The 20934-nt window shown below is 40.3% G+C and overlaps 1 protein-coding gene across 2 annotated transcripts in view; it reads right to left on the bottom strand.

Annotated features, from left to right (window-relative positions):
* nr3c2 (nuclear receptor subfamily 3, group C, member 2) overlaps positions 1-20934 on the bottom strand; it is an 89730-nt gene that overhangs the window by 6958 nt on the left and 61838 nt on the right. For both annotated transcript variants that reach the window (XM_039613465.1, XM_039613466.1), the window contains 3 exons: positions 16816-17154; positions 15137-15281; positions 10850-10980 (listed from right to left, as the gene is read on the bottom strand). In XM_039613465.1, coding sequence (XP_039469399.1) covers positions 10850-10980; positions 15137-15281; positions 16816-17154 — 615 coding nt within the window. The remainder of the gene's footprint in view (positions 1-10849; positions 10981-15136; positions 15282-16815; positions 17155-20934) is intronic.

Here is a 20934-nt window from a genome sequence, read left to right as displayed (position 1 = left end):
ATATGGGTGCAATGAGTGTACAACAATCCTGATTTAAATTTTAATGACCCAATACTAGCAATCAGGACTAAACAGTGCAGACTTCTCTTCTTAAACCTGTTAGCCGTTGTGACGTGACTGCAGGGGACTTTGTACTGAACAGCCAAGCCTGCGATTCCATTAGACATATACAGGAAGAAATATTCACCTATTGTGTCTTTATTGTGCTTTATCTGGGCTACGCTGAGAGCTGCTGAATGCTTTTCAGATAATTAATGGTGTTATCACAATAAATATTCAGTGGGCTGTAGGGTTGGTTTTAAAAAACAGGAATCTGAAGAGCAAGTTAATGTTCAATTTGTCATCTGTGGTTGTATTTTAAAACAGTGAGGGCAATGTGTTAAAGTAATGATCAGGACTGTTGGGTGACAGTGTTGGTTTTCTTTATATTACTTCTGTATTCGTTATAAAAGTAGTCAAAAACAGGTGTCTTTTAATTTTTTTTAAAAGTACACCAGCATAGTAAAAATCAATCCCACATTAGAAAAATGTAGTTATCCACATTTTCCCAACAAGTTGGTTGTATTTGGGATGTTATGATGTGATGAAATTAAAAGTAAGTACTGTACTGTGACATCCAAAAAGCTTTTGATTTGAAAGCCTGAAGAACAAACGTTAAAAAAAGCAAAATGTATATTTCATACAGTTTTAGATTGGCAGCTTGTTCCTGATGTAGCTCAATATACTGACTGATATTACATTAACACCTGATCTTGGTCTATCCCATCTATATCAGTACTGGCACATTTAAACTTACACATAAACATAAGAGTTTTATTTTTTTAGAAAACGCAAATATTACAAATAGATGCCTGAAGTAATTTAAAATGGGTTCATCTTATAGTTTGTGGCTCCAACTCCACTGTTTACAAACTGTATATACTGTATATAAAAGATGGAAACGGGTTGTGGGCATAAAGATGGACATAGCTACCGTGAACCATCCGTTGGGTTGTGAAGACTCAATTTGAAACCTTGAGGTTAGCGTTTTTACTATTGCCATTTTAGCTTCAAAAAACGGATGTGATGAGGAGGGGCAGGAGTGACTGTGACACCTCCAGCTCATTGGCTGCTGACTTGTCAATCACATGCTGTTAGCCAACATGAAAGTTTCTAAACGTGCATTCTTCTTAATGAGCAGCAAGGGGCAACTCCACTAGCTGCAAAGAGATGTTCAGCTCCTCTGCTGACCTCAGTAAGCACTTTTGTGATGACATCAATCGCTAGTTTTAAGTGTTACTGAGTAAAACATGAAGGTCATTTTGTAAATGATGGTAGCAAGTATAGTGAAAAAGGAGGATAAAGTAAGGTACTCCTCACCATGTGAGTGACGAGTCATCAGCCATTGAGCATGCAGTTTCACAGTCAGATCCACCCCCGTGTGATGGGTGGTTTCTCAAAAGCTACGATGGTGATAGAAAAAAATGCTCATCTTGAGGGTGTAAAAAACAGCTTTAGTAATCAGCGGTTGACACGACAATGGCTGCATCCATCTTGCACATGCAACTCATTTTACCCCCCCTCCCCCCAAAAAAACAATCCAATGTTGGTCGGGTTGTGGTTTTTACAGCATTCATTCTTAGTTGTTTGAGAATTCTTGAAAACACCAAAAGCGAAGTTGTTTTTTGTTTTTAACCATTCATAGTAACTCTGCTCAAAACAAAGCACATTACTAATTAACTGTGACTGTTTTCCTGTCTCGCATGTCTCTGAATTTATTTTCCTGTCGTGCTGAAACATTTGACGCATTTTAAAAATGGCTGGAACATGCGTGTTAAATATGATTTGCAGGTAATGGGCTAAGCCATGCACATCCCGCGGTATGTTCCTTTAATGTGTAACTGTGTTAAGGGTAATTAGAGGTGCTTAGTGAATTATGCTCTGACACCCACACAGTAGCCTGTTTTTGCACATTTTTCCTGTGCTGTTGACCTGAGCCTATTTAGCAACTCATTACAACCACTTTCACCATTTCAAGTAGTAATTAGTTTCCATGTGTAGCAGCTGGTTCATGAAGGATGACAGATATAGTGAAAGGCATTGATTAAAAGTTATCTCAGAAACAGTGAGAGCAGAAAAGGAAACAATGGTGCTTATGTAATTTAAAGGGCCTAATAATTTTGTTAGCCAAACCTAATTTATTAAGCGCAACGTTCGGCGCCCGGAGCTATTAAATAACGTCAACCTTTCATTCTTATAACAATGACTTGGACTGTGGCGCTTAGAATTAAAAACTGGTCTATTAGAAATCTAGATAATAATGAATAAAACACAGTAATTACACCACGAAGATCCATTTAAACATCTACAGTATCATTTTGTCTCACTCTGTCTTCCCACCTGTGCAAAGGATCATGTCATGGATACATGAAAAAAAAAAAGTACACCCTGGGGTTTTAGAAAACGAGCTATTCAGTTGAATTCAATTTGATTTATATAGCACCAAATCATAACAGCAGTTGCCTCAAGGCCTTACCAGCTAAAATGATTTAAATACAATCTGAGATGAACAAAAACAACACAACATATTACACTGTGTCATTACTTATTTAACACAACTAAGCAAAAACTGCAAAAGCGGGGTGCGCAATACTGAGTACAACCCATGACTCAACAATTTGTAGAAGCAATGTTGCAGCAATAACTTGAAGTCCCAACACAGGACTGTTATCAGGGTTGAGGTCCAGACTTGGACACCTTGATTCTTTTCTTGTTCAGGCCAATCTGCTGCATGACCCAGTGTAGGCAAAGCTATAGTTGTTGAACAGATGGCCTCATATTTGACTCTAGAATACTTATACTACAGCAGAACAACTATAAGATGCTCGGGACCTGTGGCTCCAAACTAAGCCCAAATCATCACTCCTCCACTACCGTGCTTGACAGTTGGCATGAGGTGTTTGTGCTAATGGTTTTCACCAAATGTGGCACTGTGGATGTTGGCCAAACATCTCTACTTTAATCTTGTCTGTCCAAATGACACTGTTTGAGAAACCTTGTGGTTTGTTCGGATGCAACCTTGGAAACAAAGCTGTGCTGCTGTTCTTTTTAGAGAGAAAATCCTTTCTTCTGACATCCCTCCATCAACTAACTGAGACCTGAGTCTGATGTGTAGCTCTTGCATTTGTTGCAGTTTCTCTGACCATTGTACAGTCTGACCTTGGAGGGAAGTTACGGGAATGTCCACCACTGGGAATACTGAGAATCTTTCTGAACGTTTTCCCACTTGTGAATAATATGATCAATAAGATGATAAATTAATCAAGTGCATTTCATTAGCACCACCATGGCTGCTGATCATCCTCCTATTTCTCTTATTTCCTAAAGAAGCAGTAAGAGTGTATTTAATTTTCAATTTTTTCTTCTTGTTTGTTTTCATATATTCATTTGTATCATGTCCTGATATGTAAAACCTCAGAGGCTGTCCTTTCTTTCTGACTGTATGCATGCCTGCTAAACCTCTTAAATAACATTCTGCTGCTGCCATACTAAGAAACATCTCACCTCTCAAAGCTAAAAATCAGGTGTGCTCTTTGAGGCAACATTTTTAGTTTTCCTAAAGCCAAAATTTAAAAAATGATGCTTTACAACACAGTAAGACCTCAAATTAATACAACATAAAGGCTGCTGGAAGGTCTAGTGTGTTTTGAAAATGACACGCTGATTTTGATATTTCTAAAATATGTCAGTATTAATGGTGCCTTCACAGATGTGCAAGTTACACATGGTAAGTGCAATAATTAACTCTGTTCCACCATCACTGGCTTTTGAACTGCACAGTCATTCACAAGCCAGATGGTTCATCTCCTGTTTAGCCTGGAGGATGCAGCATCTGTGATTTTCATAAAGAATTAAACAATTTTTTATATCAAACCAAATGACAGTTTTCTGTTTCACTTCAGTCCCTCTTAATTTAGCTCAGGATCAGAAACGAAGTGTTTCTGGATCTTTATAGAAATATATGTGTGTGTGTGTGTTTTCTTTTACATGATAGAGTTTTGTGAATGGTCAGACAAAAATATGTTGCTCAGGTCATGCAGTGATTTCTGCTACAGAATTATGTGTTTCTAATACACTGGTGACTAAGGGCTCAGAGATCATGGTCATTTAATACCGGATGTCATCTTTGTCACTTCCATATAGAAATTTAATCAGTTTCTCTTAATCGTTTTACAATATTAGGCACCGTAAATGATGACATCCCCCCAAATTCTTTACAATTTTTATCTTGAAAAATGGTATTTTTTAACTACACAACCACACAGTCTTTACACACTGGTGAACCCCTCATTATCTGAAACACTGTCAGCCTCTCTCTTTTTTTCTACCAAATCTTGTTAATGACTTGTTGCTAGTTAACCTAATTACCTACTGAAACATGTTCAATAGGAACACGTTGCTGGCCTCAAGCTCCAAACATTTTATATGAACGTTAGCAACAACAATCAGCTGATAGGGCTTGTTTGAATTCTGCAGAGTGAACAGCCTTGAAACTGCTCCAAGCTGGTCAAGAAGGCTCACCAGCGCCTCTTCTTCTTGAGGACTCTGAGGAAGAACCACCTGTCCTCAGACATCCTGGTGAACTTCTATCGCTGCACCATCGAGAGCATCCTGACCAACTGTATAACAGTCTGGTATGGGAACTGCTCTGCCTCGGACCGGAAGGCGTTGCAGAGGGTCGTGAAAACTGCCCAGCGCATCGCCGGAGCACCACTTCCTGCCATAAAGGACATCTACAGGAAGCGGTGTCTGAAAAGGGCTGGGAAAATCATCAAAGACTCCAGTCACCCATCACATGGACTCTTCACCCTCCTGCCCTCTGGGAGGCGCTACAGGAGCCTCCGGACTAAGACCACCAGGTACCGGAACAGCTTCTTCCCCACAGCTGTCAGACTCCTGAACTCTGCCTCCTGACATCTGACCCACGTTAAACTCATGGACTGAACATACACACACCCACAACCACTAGCACTTTATATAGCCTCTGTAGAAATTATCCACATATCTCACTTATCTTAACTGCACTACTGTATAGTTCTGTGTAAATAATCATTCTGTACATACAATAATTTTTAATCCTACAACTGTTTATAACTTGCATAGTTCACATTTCTGTATAACTGTATATCTCATATTTCTGTATAGTTTTTTATTTCATATTCTGTATAGATTTTTTCATATTTATATCCTGTTCATAGCCTGTACATAGCTTGTACTCACTACAGCCTGTACATACTTATAGTTATAGCATATTCATAACATACTTCATACCGTGTACATTATAACATACCCATTTCTGTAATATACTTACACATCTATATTATTGCTAATATATATTGTAATATATCTATATCATGGCTAAAGCACTTCTGGATGGATGCAAACTGCATTTCGTTGCCCTGTACCTGTGCATGTGCAATGACAATAAAGTTGAATTCTATTCTATTCTATTCTATTCACAGGCAAAGCCGGCATCTTGTCAGTCAAAATTGTAGGTTTTTTAAAACAGATCTTTGTAGGTCAATAACTTTGAGAATGTGTATTTTGGTGTGTGTGTGTGTGTGTGTGTGTGTGCTCCTTCTTGTCTCTTTCTATGTAATTCTTTTCGTCATACTTTTAGGCACAATCACCTCCAGAAAACAGATTGTACCCTGGTGCTGTGATTTCTGTGCTGATTTCATGGCTGACATGATGAGAATGTGCTAAAACCCTTGGTCGCATTTGGACCTTTTGTTTTTCTCCCACTGACCCACATACACCCTGATTAGAAACTGATCTGGCATTCAGGGGCGGTACCATGACCGGCCCTGAAATAGGGCATTTATACCACTATAAATGATGTCAAATTGATTTTTGCTGCAGGTCGAGAGCACCTTCAACTGGGCTGCATTTCTTTTTTGGAAGTTAAGACGCTGCACCGTGTGCACCGCAACCACCAACAGCTCTTTTTCTTAATGTGTTTCAAAGGAAGAAGCACATATCTGATGCCGAGAGAAGATGCTCTTAGCATGCGTTTTTGCCAAACTCAGCTTCCTGCTCTCGGTTGCTACATGCCTAACTGACAGGGTGGCTCTTGGTTGTGATTTACTTCCTGATAGTAACCAAGTTTGCAGCTAGTCCTGATTATGACTGCAATATAAAGCAGGTGAAAGTGCTGAATGACAATAAGTATTTATTAAAAGATTATGCAACAGGAAAATAACCAGCTGCAATAAAAGGAACACAGTATTTGAGATTGTAACTACTTTAGTCAAAAATGTGTCACACAAAATGCCCCAGTCAGCTCAGCACACACACACACACACACACACACATGCACACACACTTGTCCCATCTGGAATGAGGCTCCGGAGCCATTTTGGAGAGAAGCAAGATGACGGTTTGGAAAGAAAACAAATAACTGAGATCATCAACTTTATCTACATCTTTGTAGAGGTGAGGAGCATAACCGGTTCAAGCAGGCCGCTGCTACTGTACCGAATCCAAACAGGGTCATGAGACACCGCGGGCTGACTGAAACCTTAGCCAAGGTCATAGAGGAATAACAGCCCTTGTCTCTTTTCCCTTTATCCCTTTTCGCATGTCTGTTTCACTCGTTTATTCTCTCTCCATGCAGCGCACACATTCCCTTTTGCAAAGCAGCCTAAAGGCACTCGCAAACTCGGTGACTGTGTAGTACTTGCTCAGCTGACAAGTTCTGACACCTCCTCTGTAAACATTTCTCCTGCTACTCCTTCCACAAGGCCCGAGTATTATATCTGAATGATGGTAACTAAGTGAGCCTCCTACAGCGCCTCAGAAAATCCTGCAATAGACTGCTCCTTTTTTTGAAATTACCCACAAGTGCTCTGCCAAACCTCCGTACAGTACAGTCACTCCATCATTTCGGAATAGACACGAAAGATGAAGCGTTGAATGATTATTTTCTTCCCTCCCCTTCCCTCATTTTTGAATGTTATATTTTGACTAAATCCAATAACTGCAGCAGACTGAGCTAACTGTGAAGCATCTTAAATTCCCTGTTTTGATTCTGCATCCCACTTTCTTTTATCCACACCCTCGCTTTCAAAATTCTAGCCCGGGTTTCAAGGAAGTGGAGAAAAATAGCAGGTCTTGGAGCAATGCCTGGTGCTTGACTGGCCTTTATTAAGTACAGCAGGGCTCTCTGGAAAACCTCCAGAGGACCAGTGAGGAGAGGGAGAGGGAGGCCGCGGCAACAGAAGGACTAGCTCCGCCATCCCAACACTCCCTTTGTCTTCGCTTTCTTTCTCCCCATAGCTGTGCACCTGTCTCTTTCTCACCAACCCTTGCTCCGTCAACTCCATAGAGTGTGTTCACTCTTTAAATCGAACTTTCCCGTCTTTGGTTTCTCATTCTCTCCGCATTGCCTCGCTTCTTCTTCTCTTCTGACATCCACATTGTTAAAGTCCAGTTAGAGCTCTCCTTCTTTCAGAGTTTATATTCAGGGAAACGCTTTCACATTTCTTCTTCCATATGTCGCTGAGCTATAGAGCCAAAATCGGCCTTCCTCTGCTACTCGCGGTACAGTGCATGTTTAAAATACTTGTAGACTTCACTTCCCTTCCATTCAATACTTTGAATTTCATCAAAGTGTTTTTTTAAAGTATTCACTGCTCGCTTAACTAAGTTGAAAATATTAAATGATAATAATAATAATGACAGACAAAGTCAAAAGTATAGTCCTGTTCAATTATTAGAAGCAAAACACACTTAAAGTATAAAGTATAAATTTACCTTTGTGACTAATATAATATGTTACTGCAGTACATTATTAGACTGGTTCAGCAGTGGCTGGTTCATAAGTAACAGACCTTTTACTTTAGAGCTGGTTTTACTTCTTTTTTATACAGCACTGCATCTCAGTGTATAGATGCCTAAAATGATGCTGCAGTTTCCAGTTTCCAGTTGGTGCAAAGCACAGCAGCAAGGCCACTCATAAACACTCATAAACAGAGTACTCCAGAACTAAACCGGCTTCCCAATTGTGACAGAATCTAATTTAAGGACATATTGATTACTTTGAAATCACTACATAATATCTTTCTGCTTTATATTTCAGAACTCTTAACCTCTTATTCTGCACCCAGGCTCTCAGATCAGAGAATCAGGAGCTGTCACAGGTTCCACACTCCGGGCTTAAAGCTAGAGCTCAACTGATATTAGCTATGTGTGTATCTAAAAAATTAAATAAGTTAAATAAAAAAGAAAAGAGCAAGTCAAGGCAACAGAAAGACACCTTTAAAACATGTTAAACATATCTATATATGTCATGCTATAAAGCATGTGTACACAATCGTGACACAAATATAGCAACAGCAATTAGAAGTGAAACCCAAACAAACTAGAGTTGTTGCTCATGCTCCCAGATGTCTGGTTTTATATATATCTGTTGTGTTGTGCTAGATAAAGAGACGGGAGAAACAAAGTTGAACCATGTTATGAGGGTTGATGTTGCATAATTTGCACCCTGCAACCTCCCTGTTGGCAACAAATGTTTTCAACAAACCCAACAATCAGCTGATCTGGGCAGAGTCGGGACGGGCATAAAAGGGTCATCCACGTCTTGTTGTGGCAATAAAACAAGATTATTTTTAAACTGAACTCTCACATTATCTTAGCAAGGACTCATAAATAACTGGGAAATCTGTTTAGGTTTAGTGTGTGCCGAAAGAAAAAAAAATATCAGTGATTTAAAAACACCATATCTGTATCGATATAACTTAAAAATGTTAAGATGATAAGTCAATAAGACTTAAAGGTTCTACTTAAAGCATTCAAAGTGCTCAATCAGCCCTTCAGTTTCAAAAATCAAACTTTCTCTGACTTCATAGCCTGCTTTTGTATAACACATTATGGTCTATCTAGTGTAAATGTTCTCATTTTGTAGTTTCTATTTTTTGTAACTTCTGCCAGCCACCTAACCCCAGTTTTGAAAGGTGCTATAGAAATACAGTTTAGTAATATTAGCATTCCCGCTGGATCAAAATTATTTGGAACAACCTGAAGAAATGTGGGCTACACTTTCTTTGTGCTACTAACATTTGCTTTGTCCCTGCTGTGTAAAGAGAGAAGTCATTACAGGCACCAAAGCTTCCTTGTATTTCAGAAAAAACCCAAGCACTGAAAATATGCTGAAACTGTCCACTGTAGTTATTCTCCATGCCTTGCATCCATGATACATGAACCAATGTGTTTGGACTATTGCGCTGCTGGAGCCCCTCTGGCCTCTGTGCTGGTTACATTCTGATAATCCTTCTCTTTGTAACTGGAGACAGACGCATTTTCAGATATATATGCTTGCAACTCAGAAATCTGTATTGCATGTATTATATCCTGTCTGTATATTTTACTAGTAATAAGTAATTACAGCTGTCAAATACAAATACAGACTGTGGAGCATAAAGTACAATGTCTGCAATACTGACACAAGTACAACTTTATCAAGATTTCTAAGTATTTTAGTAGATGTACTTAATTGAAAGTATTTGAAAAAGTTTTCATTTAAACAAATAAATGAGTCCAGTAAAAATATACAACAAGTTTTTTTATATGGAAACATGAGATCGCTCACTACAGCCTTTCTGTGCCCTTCTGAATGTGGCACATCTATCGACACCCTACACAGACAAACGCAAGACTGCATCAGGTCTCTGCTGTGATTTAAAGCTTTGTGTTTACCTTTTCATTAATTCAAGTGTGTGTGTGTATATGTGTGTGTGTGTGTGTGTGTGTGTGTGTGTGTGTGTGTGTGTGTGTGTGTGGACAGTAAAGTTTTGATAGACTGCTACTATTGACCTGACCACAGCCACTCACTCTGTTGTCATAGTGAAAAGAAAAAACAGAGGCTACTTTCGGTTTCCAGTTGAGCAACTTGGTCCAACGTATCTTCTCTGTGTGGCTGTAGTGGTGGTGTGTGTGAGGTGGTATCACAGTGAGACCCTCAGTACTGAGCGACACAAGTGTTAATCCTTGGCAAACAAAAAAAAAAAAAAAAAAACAGCAACGGAAAATAAACCAGAGCACAACCGAGAAATGACACCATCTCTCTTTCATTTTGCATACACTGCATTTTGCCACAGGTGCCTGCAACACCAAGTCTATTTTTCACACTCTTTGTCTATGTTGAAGAATTACTAAGAATTGAACCGTGGGCGCCAGGAAGGCAGATACTGCCAACGGTGTTTCGAAGGTGTGTGGTGAAACTGAACAGAAAACACCCCATCGCCACGTTTCCTTTGTGAGATGGCAACCTTTTTGGTTAAGAAGAGGCAGCTTGTCTCAGGCTGTAGCAATCCACATCATGACACCCATAATTGTGATCCTAAAGTTAGCGAGGGGGGATTTATATCGCAACAATGACATACTGATTCTGCTAAAGCTACACTCGCTATCCTTAAATATGAGGGAGGTTTTTTTAGGTCACAACATGAAATGAAAACAAAGAGATTTGGGATTTGTTCATCTGTATTATATAACGCTGTTGAAAACACCAACTAAACAGTGCAGTACAAAGACAGCGTTAGATGCCCGTCAGCATTCCCGGGTTCACAAAACATCGGATTCATCTCATCTGGGCACTTTTGGCATCAGCGGAAATGTTGGGAGCCTGAACCTACGGTTTGAATGCTGAGTCACGCACATGAAATGTGGCAGGTGTTGCGAGGTACTAGGAAGGTCCAAAGTGGTTCTGAACAGATGCCTCGATTATTAGTGTGCAGTCTATGATAGCCAGGTGTGTAAGTGGAGAATAAATAAGAGCCTGCATGCAGGTTTCCAGTCCACTGCTTACCTGTGCTGAGAAGCAGGAGGACCTTCATGGAGAGGAACTCGTCGTAGGTTAGCTGCAATCGCACAAACTCCTGGCTCACCTGCCTCATGCCCAGACACAGGTCGTACATTGCCGACTGCTGCATGCGCTCCCTGAAGAGAGACAGACAGAAAAAAAAAGAAATTAATAACTAGCAACTGTGTCGGTGTTCTGTTACACTCCTTTCCCCAGTACAGGCTCACATTTATTCTCAGTTCATTCACTGGTTATTTCTATTTATTTATTTATTTTCTTTGTCGATGCTAACTCACTAACAGGCTTCCTCGCTCTGTTCCTACCAAAACTAGTTCAGTCCAGTGAAACAGTGTTTCCACACAGTGCAGAGGAGGATCCTTCCAGTCTGGGCTAAGACCAGAATACCAAATCCCCCCAGATTGCAGAGCGCTGCGTACGGTCTCACTGCACAGATGCACCAGTTTTCCAAAGCTGTGGCAGCCTACATCAGACCCCATATCTAACCCCAATCCCCATAAAAAACACAAGAAAAACACATTTGAAAAATTGTGTGTAATTCCAAACACATCCATGTTGGCAGAAATGGCACACACATAAACATATGTTAAGTACGCATGTGCATGCTTACCAATCAGCATCAGTGCCTGTGCACCGGAGTGTCAAAAATACACCAGTTGCGTTGATTTGTCTCACTCCCCTTCTCTTTCACACACATTTTATCGCTAAAATCATCTTGGCTACGTTACACAACTCACACACACACACACGCGCACACACACACACACACACACACACACACACACACACACACACACACAAAGAAACGGTACAAAAAACAGGAAAGCAAGAAACACTAGAAGAGATAAAGCACAAGCCAATCAGAAACACTCTCTGCAGATGCCACAGATTCTCTGGCTTTGGATGCCACTTCACTCTGCTATAAATCACCACCGCATCAGGACTACAGTAATTAAATGCAAGTGGTGCGCCTTGACTTGAAAGAGGTTGGACTTTTAACCACAATGCAGTGACACCACATCATTACACAGGCAGCGCGGGCGGAGACTTATTCTGATAACAACTACATGTAATATTTTGTAGAGGGGACCGGGAGCAGCCGATTGGAAACGAGTGCATAATATTCCCATTAAAGCACGGAAAAAAAAAGACACGCAACGCCTTTACAGTATTTACTGTGCAGCTGTCGGCTCCGCTAAGTAACTGATAAACTGTGACGTCTGAGCACGCCCGCTTCCCCGCTGAGCAGCGCCGTGTATGTGAGCAGTTTCGCAAAGTGCGGTGTAATATCATTTGATACAACTTTGGGCTGGAGTTTCTAAAGTCTCCACACGTTTTCTCTATCGCTACCTCTCTCTCTCGCGCTCACTCACTCCCTTCCTGAAATCAATTTTGCTGAATCACTGCCCAAAATGAGCGCCTGGTTTTGGGGAGGGAAGAAGCAGAAGAAGAAGAAGAAGAAGAAGGAGAAGAAGAAGAAAAAAGAAGACAGCAGCAATCTCTCTCCTTCCCTCTTGCTTTCCAATTTCTCTGTATCTCTGTGTGTCTGTCTTCTTCTCACTCGGTTTCCTTTTCTTTCTCTGTTTCTAAGGCAAAAAAGGGAAGAAGCACAAGACTGAGGAGAAAGGAGAGTTCAGAGTCTCCTTCAGCTGTGAGGAGCTCCCCAAAATATATTTGCTCACAAGAGAAGGACAAAGGAAATCATTTAGAATTCAAATGAAATCACAATTAGTGTTCTCTTTTTTCAAACTGTCAAATATCAATGTCAACATAATTTCTCAAAAACTTTGTTAATATAATTTAAAGGTTCACAAAAGGGTCTTTGCAGATCACAAGGGCTCATTGGGAGGACTCTTATATGTGTTTGATTGACAGCTGAGCAGCCACGGGATCAATGGCACAGTTTAAATAACGCTGTACCACTGGCTACAGTTTTACACACTAAGGACAGACAACGAGTCGTTAACACTTGATAACAAAGAATAAAGAGAAGTTTAGATCAGCTGTTTGACTTTAGGTATGTTTTTGAGCAGTTAAACTGTTCGCCTGTGTTCAAAATTTAAATTCAAATGAAAGTAACAAGTTAGATAAATACAAAGGAAACAAAAAATATAATATGGTAATGGATGGATTATATAGCACAGTTTTACTCTATTTGAGATGTGCTTTATGCGACATGTCACAGTTATCCATTCACACAAGCACTTTTTTTATTTTATCTAAGTGCTTCATATCTAACATTCACACTCTGAAGAACAGATCAGGAGCAACACGGGTAACTCAGTATTTTGCCCAAAGACACTTTATCATGCAGAATGGAGCAGCCAGGTATTGAACCACCAATCTTCTACCTTCTATGCTCTACCTCCTGAGCCACAGCCACCTCCTATATGAACAGCTATAAGCAGAATAATTTTTATACATCTGTGATGCATGTAGTTTCCACATTTTTACAAAGTAAAAGCAACTGTTTGCACTCTATAATTATAATATTTGAATCTAGGGCAATTGATTTGATCTGACGAAGGAATTTACTGATAATAATGGACAAAATTTGACAGATGTACATAGCTTTTAATGTAAAATGAACATCCATGCTTGCTGTATTTAGACTCAATTGCAGACAGCTAAGTGAGGGGACAGGGTGCTCAATAAATGCTTTAATGCCCTAGGCCAATAAGCACTTTGTTGCTATAGAAACAAGTGGACACCGTCCTCTGCCCTGAAGACTGACCGGACCTCAAAAAGTTATGGACATATTGTGTGCCCATATTTGACCTCAAAACAACAACAACAAGCACGCACACACACCTTCGCTCAGAAAGACTCAACGGGGATGGCAGTGACATGGCAGTGACATCCAGGCTGCCCTGATAGAGCAGCAAGCATGTGACCAACATCCAGGCCGCCACCAACAGCCAGTCTACATCTCCTCTGCTCTGTCAAGCCTAATACCAGGCCCATCTGTCAAAGGGAAGGGCTGCTGTATAGAAACCAACACAGCAACTGCAAAGTATATATATATATTTATATATAAATGATGAATAATCATTCATTATACTCATGCTATTACTTTTTTTTAACATCTTTTCTCTGTGTTAGGACTTATTCAGAGCTGAATGTGTCACATAAACCTTTCGGTTTCTATCACAGCGTAAGATTTTCCCCTTAAAACCGATTTCAAAGTAGGAAACACAATTCTTAACCCACTGTGTCTCATTTGCCGCTAAATGAAACTTAGGATGTGAGCTAAGCGCACAGTAATACAACACCTAGGTCCCAAACCAAAAAAAAAGGGCTTTTACTGTAGCTGTGTTGCACAATAGAGTTTGTGCTCCTATTTGGTTGTTTGTGTCTCTGTATTTATTTATTTGGGACAAACTGACCCAGTGACATTGACTTATACAAGCTATTAGTTGGGAGCTTTTAAAGCAGCCTCTGACTGAACATGCTCCTCTACAGCAGGCTGGCTAGAGAGGTTACCGTTCTCCTCTTTGATTAATTCTACAACATTCAATTCATTACTGGCCACGCACTGCAGCTCCAATCAGAATACATACATATATATATATATATATATATATATATATATATATATATATATATATATATATATATATATATATATATATATATATATATATATGTATATGTATAGCATATATAGCATACCTTTCCTTTCTGCTTGCTCCCCTGTTCAAACATATTAACACAGATCAACTGGGCTATTGACTGCTCTTGCCAGGCTTTGATGGTCTGTGCCTGATGCAATTAAAGGACCATCAGAAAGTACAAACGTGTTTTCTTGTAAAGTGCCAGAAATCTGGCGCGAGATTATGACCTCGTTTAAAGTACATCCTGACTTCCTGAGAGGAAAGTCATTACCACAAAACCTCATTGTGGCCTTTTAGTAGCTTTTGGGTGGCTTAATAAAATGCTTAAAATAGCACAGAACCAAAATGCACTGCTTACTTCCTTATGTTTATGCATAAATTAGCATTTCAAGAGTGGCTTAAAAATAGAACCAGCCACTAACAGTCTAAGCCTGGCTGTTCACTCAATTACTATATCGACTAATTAACTACTCTAACAACCAAATTGTGCTTTTTCATGTCTTTAATAGATGACTGAGATGGTTGATAAAAAGCATATCTCCTCACTGCCTTAACACATTTAGTGTCAGTACTGCTACCTGCTTACTGTTACGACCAATACCATCTAATAACATGAGAGCCGTGTGTGCGTTATATTGCAGATATGGAAGTGTGGACCTACTCGTTAAAGATGAGGTCAGGGGCAAAGTAGAGCATCTGTCCATTGGTGTGTTTGTAGGAGCGCCAGCTGAGGCAAAAGGAGGACAGACACATCCATGAGTACTGGATCAGGGTGATTTGGTCCTCAATGGGCAGGCTCCGGAAACCTAGCGCACATGAACACATGCACAGCAGACAGATATAACGTCACGTTTTAAATGCAGCAAGGAACACTGAGCTAATGCATTTGGACTTAAGCAGCAACTTAAAGAGGCCTTTATCTAGCCGGGCACGTGTGTGCGTGCGCGTGTTTATTCATGTCTATGCATTAAGCGGCGTGTATCTGTGCTACAGCGAGCAGTTTTGTGCCAGTTTTTTATTTAGACATGATAACCACTGGGAAGTATTCACCCATTCTTGTTTCATGCAAATCCCACAAGGCCTCCAGATATTGGCATGCCATCTACGGAGCTCCAAAAATAGACTCAAATAGGAAACTTGCCAAACTCTCAATCAAACTCAGGCAAGGAACCCCTCCTTATCCGAAACACACAGGCCAACTAAGGACACCCAAGTGACTTATCAGGGCTTAGGGACTATTTCAGTCTATATGCGTGTCAATCTGCCAAAAACAATGATTTGTATGAAAACATTTGTGGGAAAGGTATGTCAAATGCCTGGCTGTCAACACTGTTTAGTCAGTTTATATCACGTTATGAGAGTCTTCTCTAAACTGTTACATCTGATCTGTGTGTGTGTGTGTGTTTTTACAGGCTGCTTTAAAGTTAACATCAGAAAAGTATGTGTGCTTAATGACTAACATAACAAGAGACTGGGCACATTGCTGTTACTGACATTGCTGGCCCGTGCTGCCTTGCGTGTCGCTCTGCCACATCCAAATGTAAACTGAATGCAGGCAGGGGGCATATCTGAAAGTCGAAGGTGCTCATTTTGACCCTTCTGTCTGGCTTCTATTTATATGTCCGGATATGGCAAGCAGACACCGTGGAGGTATCAAATATTTGCAATACAGCAAATTAAACAGGCTCAAAGAGCTACCTGTGAGGCATCTTTCATTATGTCTGCCACTGACTGGAATTTTAGGGGAACGTGTTTATTCCTCCTCAAACATTATTTTCTCTCAGCTTCCCGTACTCTGGTGTATATGAAAAAATTAATGAGAAAACTGTTCACATAACAACTGGCAACACTGATGTAAATTAGTTTTGTTTTTTTTTCTTCTATAAGAAATCCTAATCTTGATTTTATTAAATGGTAAAATAGGATTCATCTCTAATCTTGTTGATGCACCGCAGAATTATTTCCTGACCTAATATTTAAAATCAAAATTGGGTGCTCTGACAAAACTGGCAGTGTTTTATCCGAAAAAGATCAAAAGTGAAGATGTTGGCATGTTATCTTCATTAAAACCCCTCTTCATAATTACAATATAGAGTCCCCTCTGATTTATTAGGCTGGTATTTTTACCAGCTTACCACTTTTTTCGATTCAGCCGTAAATAAAACTGAATATCAATTCTTTTGTTAGCAGTAAACTATAAGGCCGTGCACATATAACCTACTTCTCTTAGACATGTCTTTAGGGACTGCTTCCACTCTTTTCCAACATTCCTAAACATTCCTAGCAAACATTCCTAAACAGCACTTAGGCTTCAGCCCTCTTGCACTAATGGTCACTAACCTGGAAGTACTTTGGCCCATTTCACCATGCGTACCATCTGCTTTCCAGCCAGGCGGTTGAGACTGGATAGCAGGTGGTCAGTGGTGTCAGGCTGTGTGTTGTCATAGCCAGAGTACACTTCTTCGGGCTCAATCAGCTCCAACACGCTGCAGATGGAGGGCGGCAGAAAAGGTGTGACCACCCCAGGCCTGTGGGGCACCAGGGCATTGGCAGCACTGGCATTCAGCTCCTTCTCTGAGGACAGGTAGCCTCCAGCGCCCCCTGTGGCAGTTTGGCCATCCTTAGAGCCCTGCAGGTCCTCGCTGACTCCCTTCAGCTTCAACTTCTTGGATTTCCGTGCTGCGGGGTACAAAAGAGCCTTTATTAACAGTGTTAATGGTGGTATTTTTTCTATTTATGTGGCAGGCACTCTATGGGTATAAATAACATACTACTTAAGTCAAACATTTATGTCTGCTGTGCTGCTATCACATAAAAAGTGTTTGTTCAATTTCCTGTTTACTCACACAATCATATAGTTTTATGGCAGGTGGTAAACATTAAGATGCAATACAGTCACCTACACTGCACTGTAAACCAGCTAATTACTAGTTATAAGTTATCAATACTATCATATAAGTGTTATTCTAATTTCCTTTTAAACTCAGGGTTAGTCAGTAATTTAACAGAGCCTGCTTCTGCCAGAGGTTTCTTCCTGCTTAAAGTTTTTCATTCTCACTGTCGCCAAGTTCTCGCTCATAGGGGGTCATCTGATTCTTGGCATTTTCTCTTTGTTCTCTCAAAACTCAAAGATATAGGCACATAAGCCTTCATAATTTCTCTCCTCATGGAGCTTTTTAAACAACAGATACAAGCATGTTTAATTTTAACTCTTTCTGCCATGTCTAGGGTGTATAATCTCATAGTATATCAAAAAATCAACCATTTGTGGGAGCACAGCTGGTAAATACTTAAACTGAAACTTAACTAGAGCCAATCAAAATGCGGGACGTTGTCTGATGAAGGACGGGGTATGAAAATTCTGTGCGGTCCCACATAAGGTGGGACATCTGGCCATCCTACTGCTGGTATAAAAAGTTCCTGACAGGCACTCTTGCTATGTCAGTGTGACTTCTCTTCAGATGCTCCAACTTCCTCCCAAAGCCAGGTTTGTTTGGTTAACTGGTAACTCTAAATTAACTGTAGGTGTGATTTTGAGCATGAAGGCAATCTATCACAAGGCTGACATGAAGAGACAGCCTTTCACCCTGTGACAGGTGGCATAGGCTCCGGCCCAGCCCTGATGCTTTTGTCGCTATAACCACCTCATCTCCAGGTATTGCGGTTTCATTGTGTATCATACATCACAGTTCTGATGACGAGCCTAATTACATTGCCATTAGCCAGACAGACAATAATGATGGCTAGGATTAGCTTTCTGCAAATGCAGTTGTAATACCTTGAAATTTAACACTTTCCTTCTGGAGAAGTAATTCCCCCAGGCCCTCGTAGTATAGGCAGGTTTTTACCTTCCTTATTCCTCCTCCATTTTCATCCCTTAAGTGTTAAAGTATAACGTGTTTATAGAGATTAGTTGAGTCAGAATTTTGCTTTCTAATTCTGTCTTATTGTCAGGATTTTAATTTTTAAAACAGAGCTTCTAACCAATAAAGGACATCTGACCACTAACCATGTGACGTTAACTCCTTGGGCCATTTTGGATGTGTGACAATCATGGTGACGATGTAGGATCAAGTGAACAAGACCCCAGTCACACAGGACTAGAGACCAGTCCGCAACCATCTGCCAACCACCATTTGTGAGTGAAAAATAAGTATTTCTCAACAGGTTGTGAGTGGTTGCTGGAAGTTGTTGGCAAAAAAGTATAAAGTCCCAATCACACAGGCCTACAGAGTGGTCAATGACCCCCTGGCAACCACCTGTTGTAGGAAAAAAGGTATTCCCCAAGCTGTTAGCAAGGACCTGGCAAGGACTGTTGTGGTTGCTAGTACATTGCTGCGGTTGCCCTAACATTACAGGCAACCGTAGCAAAGTGCTAGCAACCAAAGCAATCAAAAAATACTTTTTTACTGTAGGACAGGGGTGGGCAATTCCAGGCCCCGAGGGCCGGTGTCCCTGCAGGTTTTAGATCTCACCTTGGGTCAACACACCTGAATCACATGATTAGTTCGTTACCAGGCCTCTGGAGAACATCAGGACATGTTGAGGAGATAATTTAGCCATTTAAATCAGCTGTGTTGGTTCAAGGACACATGTAAAACCTGCAGGGACACCGGCCCTCGGTGCCCACCCCTGCTGTAGGACAAGGGTGGGGAACTCCAGGCCTCAAGAGCCGGTGTCCTGCAGGTTTTAGATATGACCCTGGGTCAACACACCTAAATGAAATGATTAGTTCATTAGCAGGCCTCTATAGAACTTCAAGACATGCTGAGGAGGTAATTTAGCCATTTAAACCAGCTGTGTTGGATCAAGGACGTATCTAAAACCTGCAGGACACCAGCCATTGAGGCCTGGAGTTTCCCCACCGCTGGTAGGACCTTCTTTGCAACCAATTTCACTTAGCCAGAGCCACAATTTTTTTTCTGGCACAACTTCACCTATTTCCAAGGCGCATGGAGAAGATGACGTGAAGACTCCAGCGACACTTAATGTATCAGACAACAACTTTTTTGGGTGGCTGATGCGTTTCGGCATGTGGCCTTCATCAGGGTCTGGACTTAGCCAGGGCCACCAACTTCCAGGAACCTATACTTGTCAGTCTGGGGAATACGTTTCCTTAGCAACCAATGATTGTATCACTAGAGGTGGGAATCACCATACATCCCACGATACGATACTATCACAATACTTAACGCACGATACGATATTATTGCAATTTTTTAAAATATTTTGCGATATTCAGATTCTGTACATAAAGGTAAACTTTATCAATATTCATTTTATCTAATAACAAAGTCTCACACTCAGTCTTTCTCTCATTTCAGTCAGTTTTATTGTTGACAAACTGAACCGTTTGTATTACAGTCTAGTCCAACTTAACTGAATGCAACCATCTGGTACAATTATAGCTATTCTGAACTATGCAATTTGTGAAAACTATGCAGCCCCTTCAGCAACTGAAGAATTTTAAAGTAAATTAAAATAAAATATTATTTTACATTAAATAAAAAAGTTTTAAACTTAATTAAAATAAAACATGTCTTAAATTAAAATAAGCAAACTCATGTTTATTGCTGCCATAAAAAAAGTTAAACACATTTGGACAGTGAAGTAATGTCAGGATTCTTGCTCAGAAAAAGGAGCTGATCAACATGCTCTGAAGTCAGAGCATGTTCCAGTCCTCAAAAACTTCTTTTGTAACAAAATATCGATTTCTGCTGTCCCTGTATCGATACATTATTAGCAAACAAAATATCACGATACTACACAGTATCGATTTTTTCCCCCACCCCTATGTATCACGTCCAATATGGCAGACAACTCTTGAGGAATGTGTGCATGATCTCGTGTGGGAAACCTAAATAGCAGCGTTTTAATTGCTCCAAAATGTCAGTGTCTTTACACACTTTCTTCATCGCTCCAGCTTAAACTAACACGCGAGTCTTTGTGATGATAATTGGAAACGGAAAGTACAGTAAAAGCCTTCTGTTTTCTTTTACTAGAACAAAAACCCTCACGCTGTTAAATTATTCCCTCAAATATAAATGAAGCATTTCAGTTCCACTGATCTCATCGCGCATTAGACAGCAATGCTTCATCACATATTTACAACAGCTTCCTCATCATTAGGAAACCAGACAAAAAAGTCTAGCTATTTTTTAATTTCAACTTGCAGGTATCACTCTTTCATTATGTATCATACTTTTCTAATCGCTCTGTCATAGATGTTAATCAACAGCTCCAAACATGCTCATAGATAACCCCACGAGCAATACCCGACAATGTGTCGGGTGTAAATGTGCAGACACGGCGGTTGAACAGCAAACGAGTTTTAATGTAAGCAAACATGGCTTGAAGGAAACAGCATCTTTTTGAGAGAATCGAGAGAAAGCTTCAAGGGTTGTGTGAAAAACAGGTCGCTCCTAATCAGCTCCCACATCTGTTCTTTGTATATGTTTT

This window comes from Oreochromis aureus, linkage group 6 (assembly GCF_013358895.1).
Source record: "Oreochromis aureus strain Israel breed Guangdong linkage group 6, ZZ_aureus, whole genome shotgun sequence".
NCBI lineage: Eukaryota > Metazoa > Chordata > Actinopteri > Cichliformes > Cichlidae > Oreochromis > Oreochromis aureus.
The sequence above is the reverse complement of the archived record's forward strand: the minus strand, read 5'-3'. Positions and strand labels throughout refer to the sequence as shown.